The sequence below is a fragment of the Patagioenas fasciata genome, chromosome Z (assembly GCF_037038585.1).
Source record: "Patagioenas fasciata isolate bPatFas1 chromosome Z, bPatFas1.hap1, whole genome shotgun sequence".
In the NCBI taxonomy this organism is placed as follows: domain Eukaryota; kingdom Metazoa; phylum Chordata; class Aves; order Columbiformes; family Columbidae; genus Patagioenas; species Patagioenas fasciata.
Genome location: NC_092560.1, coordinates 1,853,050 through 1,867,282, shown reverse-complemented (window position 1 = coordinate 1,867,282; position 14,233 = coordinate 1,853,050). Strand labels below are relative to the sequence as shown.

Here is a 14,233-nt window from a genome sequence, read left to right as displayed (position 1 = left end):
CCATGAAAAATGAGCCTTACTTGACTGTAATACAAGACTCTTGAAAAAATTCTGTTGGCATATGCTCAACAGACACCTGTTAAGTATTTGGCATCTAATCTCTCCGAACAGAAGAACATCTCCAAAGAATCTCGTGAAAGCAAATGTCCATGAACCCACCTATATGTTAGATCTCTATCAATTTATTTTGTCCTCTCAATAAGACAATTTTTTCCAACCACTAAGTAACTAACAGCAAATACACAACAATAAGTCAAGGTACACAAACATAATTTTGATTTATCCATGGTGCAAAGCATGTAATTTATTACATTAAAGTCTCACTAGCCAGGAAAAACCTGGGATGTCTAGCGATAAGCTGTCTGTGCAAAGAAACTGGAACTAGAGTGTGAGGATTTCTACTAATCATCTGCAAATTTTATTTGGAACTTGATCCCGCAGCCCTTATTCACAAGATCAGACCTATTGAGTTTATTCACATGAGCTTCGGTTGCAAGATTGGACCTTAAGTACTATCAGGTGCACGTGCAGCCTATCATCAGATTTTGGTTTATTCATGTAAGAAGCTACCCTTTCAAATGCAGACTACTTAATGCTTCCTTCTTCATTAACTTACATGTCCTCTTCTGCTGCTCTACGCTTTCATTTGTGCTATGTAAATAGCTTCTTTCTCTCAGTCATCCAAACAAATAATGCTCTTTGCAACCAGGGAGGAAATTAGTAGCAGGTGAACGCTTAGTTTTTAAATTACGTTGAGACCAAGCTGTTCTTTAACTTGAAGGAGATCTGGAAAAAAAAACATCCCATTTTACTACTTAGCGATCTTAACTCTGGGTTGTCTTTGTCATAATCCTACATACTTGTTTTTCCCCCCTACACAAATATTAACCTTGATGGGTACCACTTTATGATGAGCTGGACATAACATTGTTCATGTACGTTAAAAGAGTTTATTTAGTGGGACAAGCCTTCTCTGATGGTGTAAAATTATCATATGGGAAACGTAAGGAATTTCTAACCTATGTGTTCTATTTCTTTGCTTTCCGTACCTGTTCTACATAAATATAAGGTATTTTCTTGTACTATGGTGTATTAACTGTAAAAATATTTACCAGTCCAATTTGGCTTATTTAAAGACATGGGTAGCCAAGTAAACAGTACAGCACAGGTAAAACCCTCTTCATTAGTGATGGCACTAACAAAAACATCTGCAAATATTAAATGTCCTCCAAGCAATCACCAAATTGTAATCACCCCGTGCTAAAGCTGTAAGAGAGGCACAGAGGGACCGACAACAACCGATGCCAGGGATACTCTGGTGACTGCAAGAACACGGAAGGAGAAAACATCAACCTAATCTTTCCCATATGAGATCTCATTATCAACACAACCTATGTGACAGGCAAAAGGTAAAATCCCAGCGGCAGATTTTACTAGCAATTTATTTACAATTCCAGCTAATTTCAGCGTCACGATCGAGGAGGTGCTGAACTGGCTGTTGGCAGTTTCAGTAGCCATAATATCAATTGGGAGTGCGATATAAACAATAAACAAAGAGGCACACATCGTGTGAGCCTAATGTGGGGTTTAACCTAGAATCCAAGTCTCCGTAACTCCTGGCCAGAAAAAGAAACATAAATAATTCAACCTTGAACTGAATGGCATGTCTGCAACAACTGAACTGTTGTCACAAAATTGTTCTCAATCGTACTTCAAACTTGCCACATGGATTACTCGGCAGTTAGGAGCAGCTGCAACACCACGTTCTGCGCACTTCTGTTGCCATTTTAATTTTTAAAAAGCAAATGGAGAGGCTCTCCACAAAATTCAATGCCGCAATAGCAATGACTGAACCAGAATCACAGAATTATGAACAGTTCACTAAATTGTCTATTAGGAGCACATATCAAGAGGCTGCAGAACAAATTGTGCGCCTGAAATAACAGATCAATGAATGAAGAATAAAGAGATGTAAGAAGTGGGGATGTTGACGAACCATTGTAATTTGTGAGGAATCAATTTCCATACAGCCAGAGTAATGGCAGAACATCACAGATAGTGAATTCATTACTTTTGACAGAAAAAAAATAATGGATTACCAAGAAAGAGAGACCGACGTTGTAACATAAGGCCAGGAAGTACAGCCACTTCTTAAAATAAGTAAACCTTAATAAAAACAGCTCACAATATATATGTATAGTAAAAAAAAATAGTCTTGGACAGGATGGGTAAATCCTTTAAAAATCAGAAAATCATTATACAATGACTGAGTTAACAATGGAAACACGGAATACTTAAAACACTTTTGCCTGATGATAGAAGTCTAGCTACTTTTATCATCTCACTGTAAGCCCAGCTACCTGAGTGTTCGGCCACAAACACATATTAGAGGACTCCTAAAGCCATAGGATGACTTTCCAAAGCAAAGGCCTAAGGTCAGGTATTACTACATCACCTTATGACTTGTGTGAGCTGCTGCTTCATCAGCTATCGCTGTTTGCTGAGCACATCTTAGCCTAGACTACAGAGCAGCTGATCAGAATACAGTATGTCGCTTCTGTACTACTCAACATCTCTATCAGCGTGCACATCTACATCTACACGTGCCAACCTACGGCACGAGAGGAGGTTTTATCGATGTGAACCAGGGGTCTCGCTGGTCAGCACCCCCTGTGTTCTCAAATAACTACAGAAACTCTCATTGTGTCAAAAACTGGCAAGGCAGCATTTATAAATCTGTGGCTTCTTGGAAGAACTGCGTAATATCAAGCACCTGGCAGATAACAGACTGAAACAACATGAGCTTCTTCTTTCTCTAAAAACACAAACCATATAAACAACTTAAAATTATTAACCCTGTCAAGTTCCTGACCTCAAACCCTCCTTGAATTTACTTGCCAATACAAAGTGCATTTTCAAAGATGAGTCAAACCTGAACACAGAGGACAACTGTAACCCAGCCACAATGCAGAAGACATCACAGAAGTAAAGCACTGACCCCACAAACACACCCCAACTGCTGCTTAACCAAAAATCACAAAGGTTGTCCACACTACTATGCGTTTGAGCTGCGGCATCACTATTCAGATGCATGGAAGGAGGGATTTGATGACATTGCCACTCATACAAGAAGCTGTGGTGGCACAGGAGGCTCCATGGAGACATACTAATCCTCATAGTTGTGTCTTGTCCAACTCATTTACTTGGAAAACGTGAGTATTTGAACAATATAGACACAAGCAAAGGTCTGCGCACACAGACCATGGAGTAGGTACCAATCTCTTTCCTTTTGGAAGAAATGTCTATCGAATAACGTAGACAATGCAACAGGTCAGGCAACAGTGCATCCCTTGTTATGGAAAAACATAGAGTTGTGCTGAAGGGACATGACTAGCAGCAGCATCAGCCCCCATCATCTCCTGCCCTGCCACAGTTCTTGCAGGAGAGAGGAGGTAAAAAGCAAAGCTCCTTGATGCCCAGAAGAGCTCTGTCAGGACGCAGCAGTGCTCAACAGCTGGGCAGCTGCAGCACATCCAGCTGTTCCAGAGCAAAACGGGGCTCTGCAAGGCATAGAGCACCAGCCACCACTCAGTGGACGTCAAGGACAAGTGACAAGCTATTCCTGTTAGTCCAGATGGGCAGAGACTTCTGCCACGAGCTCCTTTCTTGAGCCTCCATGCTCGGTGTCTACAGACACTCCCAGAGCCTATGCTGCTATAACACAGAAAAAGCCACGTAATTAGATATTTCTTCAGCTTTAACAAATGCATTCTCAGCAGCATGAGAAACTACATGAAACCATTTGGTGATAAATTTAAGTGTATACTTATTTATCCATCCAAGAAACTCAATCAAGATGCTTTGTAATACTTTGCAACAGTGTAGGACTAGCTGTCATTTCAGACACTTCAGTTTTCTTTTTAGTGCTGTGCTAGTTTGACTGAAAATGAGTTAATTTTCCTTCGTGCAGCTGGAAACCTTTATTTTTCATAGCTAGGATGGTCATTGTTTGGATTTGGTTTGAGAACAAGAGATACCAACCCAGCACAGAGTCAATGTTTTGAATTGCTCTGGTCTGAGAGCCAAGGGCACTCTGAGCTCTGCAAACAGGTGTGGGGCAGCGAGGAAGAGGATGGACAAACAGAGCTGGACTGACACCCAGGCTGAACAATCAGAGTGGTCCAGCCCATTAGCATCATGCTTCAGATTTAATGAGAGCTGGGATCTTCTGGTCGCTCTCTTGCATTCTCTTTGCTCTTAGAGACCTGTTTGGGGGGGGCTCTGTTCTGGACTTGCTTTAGTTGGGCTGCTTACTGGGACTGGCTGCTCAGCGCAGACAAAGTTTGTGAGGAATTGCATTGAGTATCTTTTATTTTATATCCTATTTCATATATATATATATATATTTAGTAGTAGCATGTTGGTACTTTGCTATTTTATTAAACTGTGTTTATCTCAATGCAAGTTTCTCCCTTCCCTTTCGATTCTCTCCCCTGTTTGAGGGGACGGGGAGCATGAAGAAGACCCGCTTTCCTGGAGATTTCTAAACCCTCGCCTGCTCATGAAAAGCAGTGAATTAATTCCTTATTTTGCTTTACCTAGTAAACTGCATCTCAGCCCACAAATTTTGAGTCTCTCCCCCATCCTACGGCAGCGGAGTGAGCGAGCAGCTCTGGAGCTGAGCTGCCCATGGGGGGTAAACCGTGACAACAAGACAGTTTAAAAGACAAAATGTCTAAACACCCAAAATCAAACATATCTCCAAGCAGGCTGAATTAATGTAACAGAATGAGGGGAATAAATGCATTTAACCCTTGCTAAAACAATAATGGTAATGAAAGCAGACAAGCCATGAGGCTAAGGCAGTTCTCGATGACGTGCCATGGCGATTCCAAAAGAAACCACCAGGCAACATTATATAGTGTGTAAGAAAAAGACTCTAGTGTGTGCACAGAACTGTGCAGCTCCTCTCCTGGGCTGAGGGGAGGTTGTGACAGCACAAGGAAGACCTCAGGACACGGTTCTGCATCCACTGAGATCAGGTGCCTTTCTTCTCAACTCGGGGCTCTGACTCCTGAAGTATTACGAAAAGCACGGCGCTGAAATTAACATCATTTTCACACAGAAAAGGAACCACGGTCAGTTGCTTCTACACCTACTACATCTACAACATCCCTACAAAAAGCCTAGGAAATATCAGTAGCATCCAAATGTGTAATTCATCAACAAAATATTTAATCGAGTAATCATCACATCTCTACTTAACCAACTTAGTGGCTCATAGTATCTCCTGGTAACATGAGAAAACCAGCCACTACATTTATCTTTAGCTAGCAAGTAGTGTACCCAGTGCTTCACCTTGAGGACTAGAAAGTTGAAGAACATACTGCTCAGTATAATATCCTGTTTGTATAATTTACATGACATTCTATTTTGAACACATATTAAAGTTAAATTGTAGTCTAAATCACATCTAAGGCTACACAACAAATAATGGAAATTATTGTTAGAGCATTAACATGCAACAAATCCCAAATACCTTTTGCTAATGACTGCAGCCTCGTTACATCCTTCTTAATATATAGATAAGATTAAAAGTACCATTTGTACACAGAAGCACAACAAAATACATATACGTATGCATACACTAACGCAATTAATATACCTCTCCAAGAGCTTCATAGCGCTTTTGGTTCCATCTGTGCAAATCTTCACGATAATTAAAAACAAATGGCTCCCCAGTTTTTATGTGTCTCAACTGCCCTTCTGTAAAAGAAACAAAATCATTACATTTTAATATGCTTCTTTATTAAAAGTAAGACACATTTAACTTCGTTAAAATTTTAAAAGAAGTTGATATCTAAAAATTTGGCTATTATGCTTTCCTTCTTTTTTGTAGCATTTTTGAAGGAAAACAACTGTAGCAACACAATAAAACGCATTCCCCTTGAATGGTACACATTGCTAGATAAAGCTAACCACAAGTCATTACAGTGAAATTACATGCAGATCTTAAATGCCAAACTGCTTCACAAATTTGCTATGGATTAACACTGAAATGTAAACATCAGCAGTTAATATTTGATCTGCTGTGTCAATTAGGTGATCAAGCTGTAGCTACAAATCCCCTACTTCAAAACCAACTGCATTTAAGGAGAAATATGAGTACAAATTGGGATGGAGCCTGGAAGGAAAGGAAACATACATTTTCAAGATTAACAGCATTCCAAGTTAATCTGAAAATAAAACACGTCTGCAATTAAGGTAAATATCTCCACTCCTAGGCACCAAGCAATCAGTAAGAGCTCCCAGGTTCAGGGTACACTGAGATTTACAGGAGCGGAACACAGTAGAACGCTTGATCAGAGCAAAACCACACGCTATTCTTAGATTCCAACGCAACTTTCTGCAGTTGGTCTTGTTTACAGCAACATTTTAGTATCATACACAATCACAGATGAAGCCACGGACTGAGCTAAAATAACAATAAAATGGCAACTTAGTAAAATGCAAACTGCGGAATACAGATACCTCACTGGTAATGTTTCAGCTTATTAGGTAAAACACTAGTTATCGTCTCAAAGCAGTGCAGTAAATCAGAGAAACATTAAGAATAGGGATATGTGTAAGTATCTGCTTTGAAAGCTGAAATGTCTGCATGATGAAAATAAGGTTTTTCCAAAAAAGATTTCTCCTTTAATAGTATGAAATTGCTGATGTAATTCACACATTTTCAGGACCTTTACATTTTGATTCTTCATGTTTTCAATAAAATATTTAAGCTCTGATATCTCTAATAGTTATGCTTATCTGAGATTTTTTTCCAGACCTGTCTGACCTCATGTACAAGACACCAAGGAAATACTTCCCCCCAGCTTCATATCCCTGTCTCAGCTCCAAATATCCTTCTTCTCCTATTTTCATCATAACTCCAACTTCAGTTGCTCCTCCTTAGCTAGTTACTCTTCAAGTCTCACATTCAACAGTACATGAAGTTGCTTTTTCCATAAGTGAAGCAAGTATCCGGTATATTTTCAATCTGGCTTTCTGGAACCTTTGTCTTCTTCAGATTCTCTAAACCTGCTAAAAATCTCCCTTGCCATTCCATCATAAAAAGAAGCACAATAATGACTGAGTATATGACCAAACATTTCAATTAAATGTACAAAAGGAAAATGGAGATCTTTTTGCTTTGCTGACCAGTAGCATTTGCAATAGGTTTTTCTGCATTCTATGGTAATCACTCGGGCTGTGAGGTGAATGACGGAATATTCGATAACATCACTGTAAAACATCATTCCGCAAAATTCAAATTTCAGCCCTTTTTATGAACCACACGTGAACCATTAACTCTGAAGTCAGTAAGGAAGACAGTAGACACTGTGCAGATCTAAAAATAAGGAGCTGAAAAGTGACAGAGCTGAACCCCTCCCATCAAAGAGCGAGCATCACTTTCATGACACTTCTAGTCTCTAAGTACCTTCCTGTGAAAGCCATCAGGGTATTAAAAAGCTAAGTGTTGCATAAATGACTATCATTTAAAGAAAAGCTCTTTTTTTTCCTTTAAAAGTGGAAGATGTAAGACAGGCAGATTTAAAAACTAAAGTTCCCCTGCTCGCAGAACAGGCGCTGCAAAGAAGTAGAATTGTAAACGTCCCCATTTGTCCTACAGGTTTCAAACAGCCTCCAAAGAGCCGTTTCCTCGAGCCTTGTTTTACGTTACCTCCGAAGCTCATTTCTCAGCTGGATTTCAAAACATATGCACTGGAAATTATAAATACTACTAACTCATTTAACGCACAAATTCATCTAGCTGCAAGTACTTGTAGTCATCACATACTTAGCTGTAATGCAAAACCGTATCCTACACCAGAAGAGTAAGACACAGTCTATGATATTGCTCATCTTTCCATCAATATAAATAGGTGTTTCCCTGTTGGTATTAAGGAAATAGCTGGGATAAATTATTATCTAAATAACTACTTCTTTTCTATCCATAGAAATGAATCAGTAACTAAAACATTTCCTAACTGATCAGCCACTCCTTAATTTTGCTTTTTAATGCTAATGCTACAGAAATTACTTTCAGAATTTTTGTATCAACACTTCTGTGGTAGAAAACAAGGAGTCATAAAGTATGCACAGTAAGAAATATATGTATATATGTATATGTATATATGTATAAAATGAGGGAAATTTTGGACTATTTTATGAAATAAAAAACATTACTTAGCTAGATTTACAAGTCTGTTAACACAAAGGTTTAAAATTTTATCCTCAACAGAAACGTGTGAAATTCTAATAGGGTCTTACAAGGTATAATTATGGTCCTGATAACCTCACAACCTTATTCTAAGCAGAGCCTTTACAAAGCATATACTACTTACTTTCATTAAAAACGTACTCAAATCCTTCCAGAGTATCGGGAAATTCAAGTGGTGGCTCATCTTTTTTCATTAGTTCATCCAAGTCTATTCTAGACAATAAATCTAAAAAAGTAAAAGAAAAATTACATAATGCATGCTATGAGTTTTTCATTTCACTATTATCACTGAGAAAATGTGTTTGTTCAGATCTGCAGATCTTAAGGGCAGAAGGACATCCTACATATTACTAAACATAGGATTTCATTATGGGAAATCTCATTGCAGATTCAAAGGCTGGGTGTCATTGTCAGTATATCTACTTATTTATTTACCTATCTATCTCTAATGTTGATCAAAAAAATGTCCAGGGACTGAGAAGCTACCTAAGACACAGTGACTTGTTTCAGTGATTCATTACACTCAAGGTTTTAACATGATTTTAACACGAGCTTACCTAGTTTTGATACCAAGTCATTGATACGTTCTTGTTTGTCTTCTTGAAGAGCTGAGATTATCAAATGCTCATCATCTCACAGGCTTTCACCAGCTGTGATCACAACGCTCCTTAACCTCCCCTTTGATACCAAAACAGACTGAGTTATCTGAATCCTTCCCTCAACCGCTATCCTTTAATAACTCTCAAGGTGGAGAAAACTGCTGTCCATTTCACAGCAAGCCATGACATACACCTCACTTCAGGTTGGGATGGTATATCCTAGTACAGCCTGCATTCAGTAATGTACATACACTAAAATAAGTGCAGTCTGCGTTCTTTGTCCTAGATTTAAGGATCTACATGTAACCAGAGGTGACATCTTCTGCTTACATCTAACTACTAAACAATTACTGCACACACAGATTATAGAGTACAATGATCTCTCCTCATTGCTCAACACACACACCACCTCACGCTGTCCTTTTAACATACTTTCTGATTATTAATTAAAAAATCATTAAGAAATTAAGAAATATTTCCCTGCTTCCTCCTAGATGAATTTGAAGACCACACAAACATTCGGTTCGGGAGTAATACGCTGGCTTTTCACTATTATTGTTTCATAAATCGAGACACCATGTGCCACCAAGGAAATGCAGTCATTATTCTAAGTTTATTACTTTTATAGTCCAAAGTTGCAGCTCAAAGGAAAGAAAACAGTTTGAAAAGCCTCAGTTTCTTTGGACTTGCTTTGCTTGACATTAACTATGCTTTCACTCTTTACTTACTCAAAATCATTATTTGAATAGGTTTTGTTATCGCTATTTTTGTTTAGTTTTGTCACCTGTGACATGCCTATAGGTTAATCACATTATCTAAGCCCGGTATTGGTACTTTAATCCTTTGAAAAGTGTAGAGCAATGGTATCAAACTCATTTTCACCGGGGGCCACATCAGCCTCGCCATTGCCTTCAAAGGGCCGAATTGAACTTTAGGGCTGTATACATTTATACAGCCTGGTCTATACTGTTTAAAATGTTCTGAAAACTAGCTTCAACACTCTTGAGAGTTCCCTGGCCTCTTCAGGTTCACACGATGTGCACTTGTTTGTCCATATGATCATCTCCACCAGCTCCTTCTTCTCTAAGTGGTTTAACTGGGTGAAACTGGAGGACCAAAGGCACCCACTGAAAATCAACATCTCTTCAATCCACATTATGGCATCTGAGCATCTCTTTGGTATCTAAATAGCTATACAACATCAGACATTGACTGGAAGATTTCTAAATGCGGCTTTCTCAACCATAGCTCACTTCTACACCGAATCTGTTTAACAGCAAGCCCCATGACGTTCAGTTCACATAAGCAATTTTATTTTCTTGTCCTTGTACACTGTCCATTGGAAGTTCTGGAGGAACTGCTCTGATCCTCAACCAAATCATAGGAGAAATAACTTTGTCAGATAAGTTTTTCACAACGGGATGTAAAAAAATGTGCCCTTCCTTCCCCTGTACTTCCACAATGTCAAGGTAGTGAAACAGTCTCTAGCATGTTTTTCTCTCCTTGGTGAAGAGGGTCCAGCCTGATCTATCTGGAAAATGTGTTTACACAGAAGTGTCTGTTACTATACAATAAAATATTCATGTCCTGAGTAGCAAGGGCAATACTATATGAACCACATTAAGCTTATCTGCAGAACGTACAGCTTGCCGTGATTTACAGCTTCCATCAGAGTCAGCATGGAAGGCAGTACATGGTTTGTGCTCCACCGACACGGCCACTTCCCTCCTCTGCAACCCACCTCTCAGGCTAAAATTAGCTAAATTAATTTAGCTAAAATTAGCTAAAATTAATGGTTTTTACAATTTTAAGGTTCTTTCAGGATCTGATCCACCACTCTCACTCAAAGATCGGGGATTTTCCAACCCTATTTGAGTTCAACAGAGCCCCAAACTGAGCAATTTGCAGATCTTCTATAGCTCAGTGAGAGTTCACCAAGTCGCACGAATAAAACAAAGTGTGGAGTATTTCTTGGATAGCAATCCTTAATGAAGATCGAATCAATGTCAAGTACAAAATGGGAGCTTTATTTTTGCAAACATGACGTGTAATTTCCCCAAAATATAATAATTTGGCATAATTAGTACAAGGTTTGAAAAAAGCACCATGTAGGTTTTCACCAAACACTTCACAAATACACAGTTCTGACCAAAGAAACACCATCTACCATCACCATGTAACAGAACATAAATTTCTATTAATATTTAGGCAGAAATCCAATTTTTATACTTGAGCTGCAAGGTATATTCTATTTATTTTCTCTTTTGAAAGACAATTTGGAGACTGAATGTGTGATGCAAACACTTTAAGCCCAATGTTTGGTGAGCTTACTTGTAGTCCTAACCAACTTCAAGTACTTCCAAAATTGAAAAACACTGTCTAAAAGATGCCATTTGTTTATTTTTTTTTCCTCAATAAAATTATTCCATTAAGTCACTTCAGTTCATTTATTTTTTCAAACATACAATACAAAGAAAACTTTATAAAACCAACATGGAAATTGGTGTCCTGGAAATGTTTTCCCTCCCAACATTCTCGTCAAAGAGATTTTTAAGAGCTGTAATACAGTTGCATAACTATAAAACATAAATGGCATAGAAATTAAGTGATAACTCCCAGAAACTTAGAACACAAAAGCACCAGTCAACTTTCTCAAAGGATAATTATGAAAATTTAAAAAATTAATGGATATCTTGTTCCGTAACTCCTTACCACAGATCATTATTTTCTATATCATCCCACGAAATTACTGATAATGGACACAATATTAGACAAAAAGCATTAGCACAGATGGACTAACAGTCTCTTCCAGTATTGCAGTTCCCAGACTCTAACCCACAGCTATATCAGACTATTTTCCTTTCTTTAATAATTGTTTCTGAAATGTCAATATACGTAAAAAGAAAGCAAAACCACTCATACCTTTTAATGCAGTAGTCTTTTCTTTTTCATCTGGGCCTCCTTGCTGGAGCTGAGCCATCATTACCCAAACTGTCAACAGATTAAAAATACGGAGGTAAATGTACATTAATCCTGGAGGGACAACCTGAAAAATCAACAAGAAGTTGGAAATTAACATATTTACTGACTTCTGTTTCGACAGATCTCATTTGCTGCTGCTTACATCATAAAAAACCCAAAACTTGTTTCAAAAGCAAAACTTCTCTGAGTATTATATACTCCTATAATACATAAGGTAAAATTAAAATTAATTTATTCTCCTTCAAAACTTATACTGGACAGTTTAAATTCTCAACATTGGCCTGAATTAAGACATTTTACAACAAAGTGTGACAATGATCAAACTTGATTTGGAGTCTAAGATTCAAGTTCACAAGAATGAACACCAACTTCGCCATAATCCTAAAAAAATGTATCTATCAAAGTGATGCTTCTTTTCTTGCGATTCTAGTGTAACATCAGTAGATGATAATAAGCCTTTTGGAGAAGCAGCACATCTCTAAGTCGAAGGGAGATGATACGAGAAAAAAACAAAACACAATCAACAGAACTTCCACAATCTTTAAGGATTTTCTTCATCAATTAACTCCACGTCATTGTTCTCAATGTACTATAAGGTTTTGTTGTAGTAGAACTACACAGATTGCATAGTTGTGATTTCTATACTACATTATCAGCACTGAAATGTATAGATTGAATGTCCAGCTATAGAATGAACTCAAACATATTCAAGGTGACAATTTATTTCTGATTTTCTCCTGTTGCACAGAAGGCAACTCAGACATTCAAATCTGCCATCTCTTTCATCTCAAATCTGACACCAAGGGAGCAAACTACCACATCACAATCACCACTTTTCCTTCTCAATAAAAAGACTTCTGCGTATTGAATTATTTTCCCCTTCATCTTTTTTTTTTTTTCATTTTTTTGTTTTATCTGTCAGTCATTACCAATTCGTTTTATTCTTCTCCCCAATATACTTTATCATAGATGGGTTTGCATGAACTGTAACTCTGCAGTAACTGGTAACTTTCAAACAAAGAGCAGTAGGATCCACCAACTGCACTCCTGACTCCCTGAAACTTACACTTGGTGTGAGAGTCGGTCCAAAGACAGAGCAGTATTTGCCTGAACATCGCCATCAAGAACTTAGAGAACTGAGACTGAAAGAACAGATGGACAATGACTTGGAGAGAGGCCCGAGGAGAAGCATTGTGTTGAATTGATTTCTTCGATAAGGGAGGGCTCCTGCTCACAATGGTTGCTGTGTGGACTTTGCCTGCTTCTCCAGCCAAACCAGCCCCCGCCTCCTGAAAGCTGTTGTTATGAGGGTCTCTTCGACCCAGGGACAACAGCTGCCGTCCAGAAGATGTGTGCTCACCTACAGCCTCAGTCACACGTGTCCCCCACCTGCTCCCCCAAACAATGGCCAACGAAAAGCAGCATGCCCAGGAGCTCACCAAGGGTCCTGAGGTCACCCAATGGACCAGAGAGAGACCCCTGAATGCTGGACACGTAAGTGTTGGCAAAAGAAAGCGTGAATCTCTCGAGCCTGGGTTGCGAAATCAAGGTGGAGACTGGGCTGAAACAATGGGAGTGAGGGCGGGTGAAGAAGCATAAGAGATGACTCCAGAATGGACACCGTTGAAGATCTTCCCACCAGAGCATCCCGAACCACGACGGAGGACCAGTCGGACCGCACGAGACCGGACACCAGAGGGAGCTTCTGGAACTGAACTGGTGATAAACACAACCTCATTTCTCATCCTTACTCTTACTTTTTCCCCGTTTCTTTTCCCTTTTCTTTTTCTTACTCTCTATTGCGTGTCGCTTTACAGGCAAATTAATAAAGTAGCACCGCTTGATTGAATCATAACCTCTTGGTATTTTGGTCGCCTTAATTTTGCGCTCTGAGATCAAGTTAAAAGAACCATCACGAGCCCATCGCCAAACAGACCGTGACACTTGGTAAGAAAGAAACCCAAAATAGTGTATTTTAAGAAACAATGGTTCACTGTAAAGGCAGGAGAAAACAATTAAAAATAAAGCATAATAAAGACCACTCTTCTATTGTCTTTAGAGAAAACCTATTACATGATACATTTTCTTGTAGATTAAGGAGAAATATAGCAATTTATGGAGATTATAGTTATTAACTAAGGAGAGGATATTCTGGAAGGTCTGGTGGGGATGGGGGTTATTTGCTTGTTTTTTTTAAGCTGGGGTTAAATAAAGTCCAATAATCCATTCTACAAGTTGGGCCTACAGGAGACTTTGATGGAAACGACAGGAGACGGCTGAAGGTTTTTTAAACACAGAACTCCACCAGGAAAGCTCTGCTTAGATTGTGTGCTTGTTAAATTATGACATGACTCGACACAACCCATTTAAAATACGGATCTTTTGGCTA

At 38.7% G+C, this 14,233-nt stretch overlaps 1 protein-coding gene across 4 annotated transcripts in view; it reads right to left on the bottom strand.

Annotated features, from left to right (window-relative positions):
- ARB2A (ARB2 cotranscriptional regulator A) overlaps window positions 1-14,233 on the bottom strand; it is a 261,097-nt gene that overhangs the window by 226,228 nt on the left and 20,636 nt on the right. For 3 of the 4 annotated variants that reach the window (XM_065861304.2, XM_065861306.2, XM_071802632.1), the window contains exons 2-4: window positions 11,785-11,908; window positions 8,388-8,489; window positions 5,666-5,766 (exon numbers count right to left, since the gene is read on the bottom strand). In XM_065861304.2, coding sequence (XP_065717376.1) covers window positions 5,666-5,766; window positions 8,388-8,489; window positions 11,785-11,890 — 309 coding nt within the window. In that variant the 5' untranslated portion in view covers window positions 11,891-11,908. The remainder of the gene's footprint in view (window positions 1-5,665; window positions 5,767-8,387; window positions 8,490-11,784; window positions 11,909-14,233) is intronic. The other variant, XM_065861305.2, reaches the window with a different exon arrangement.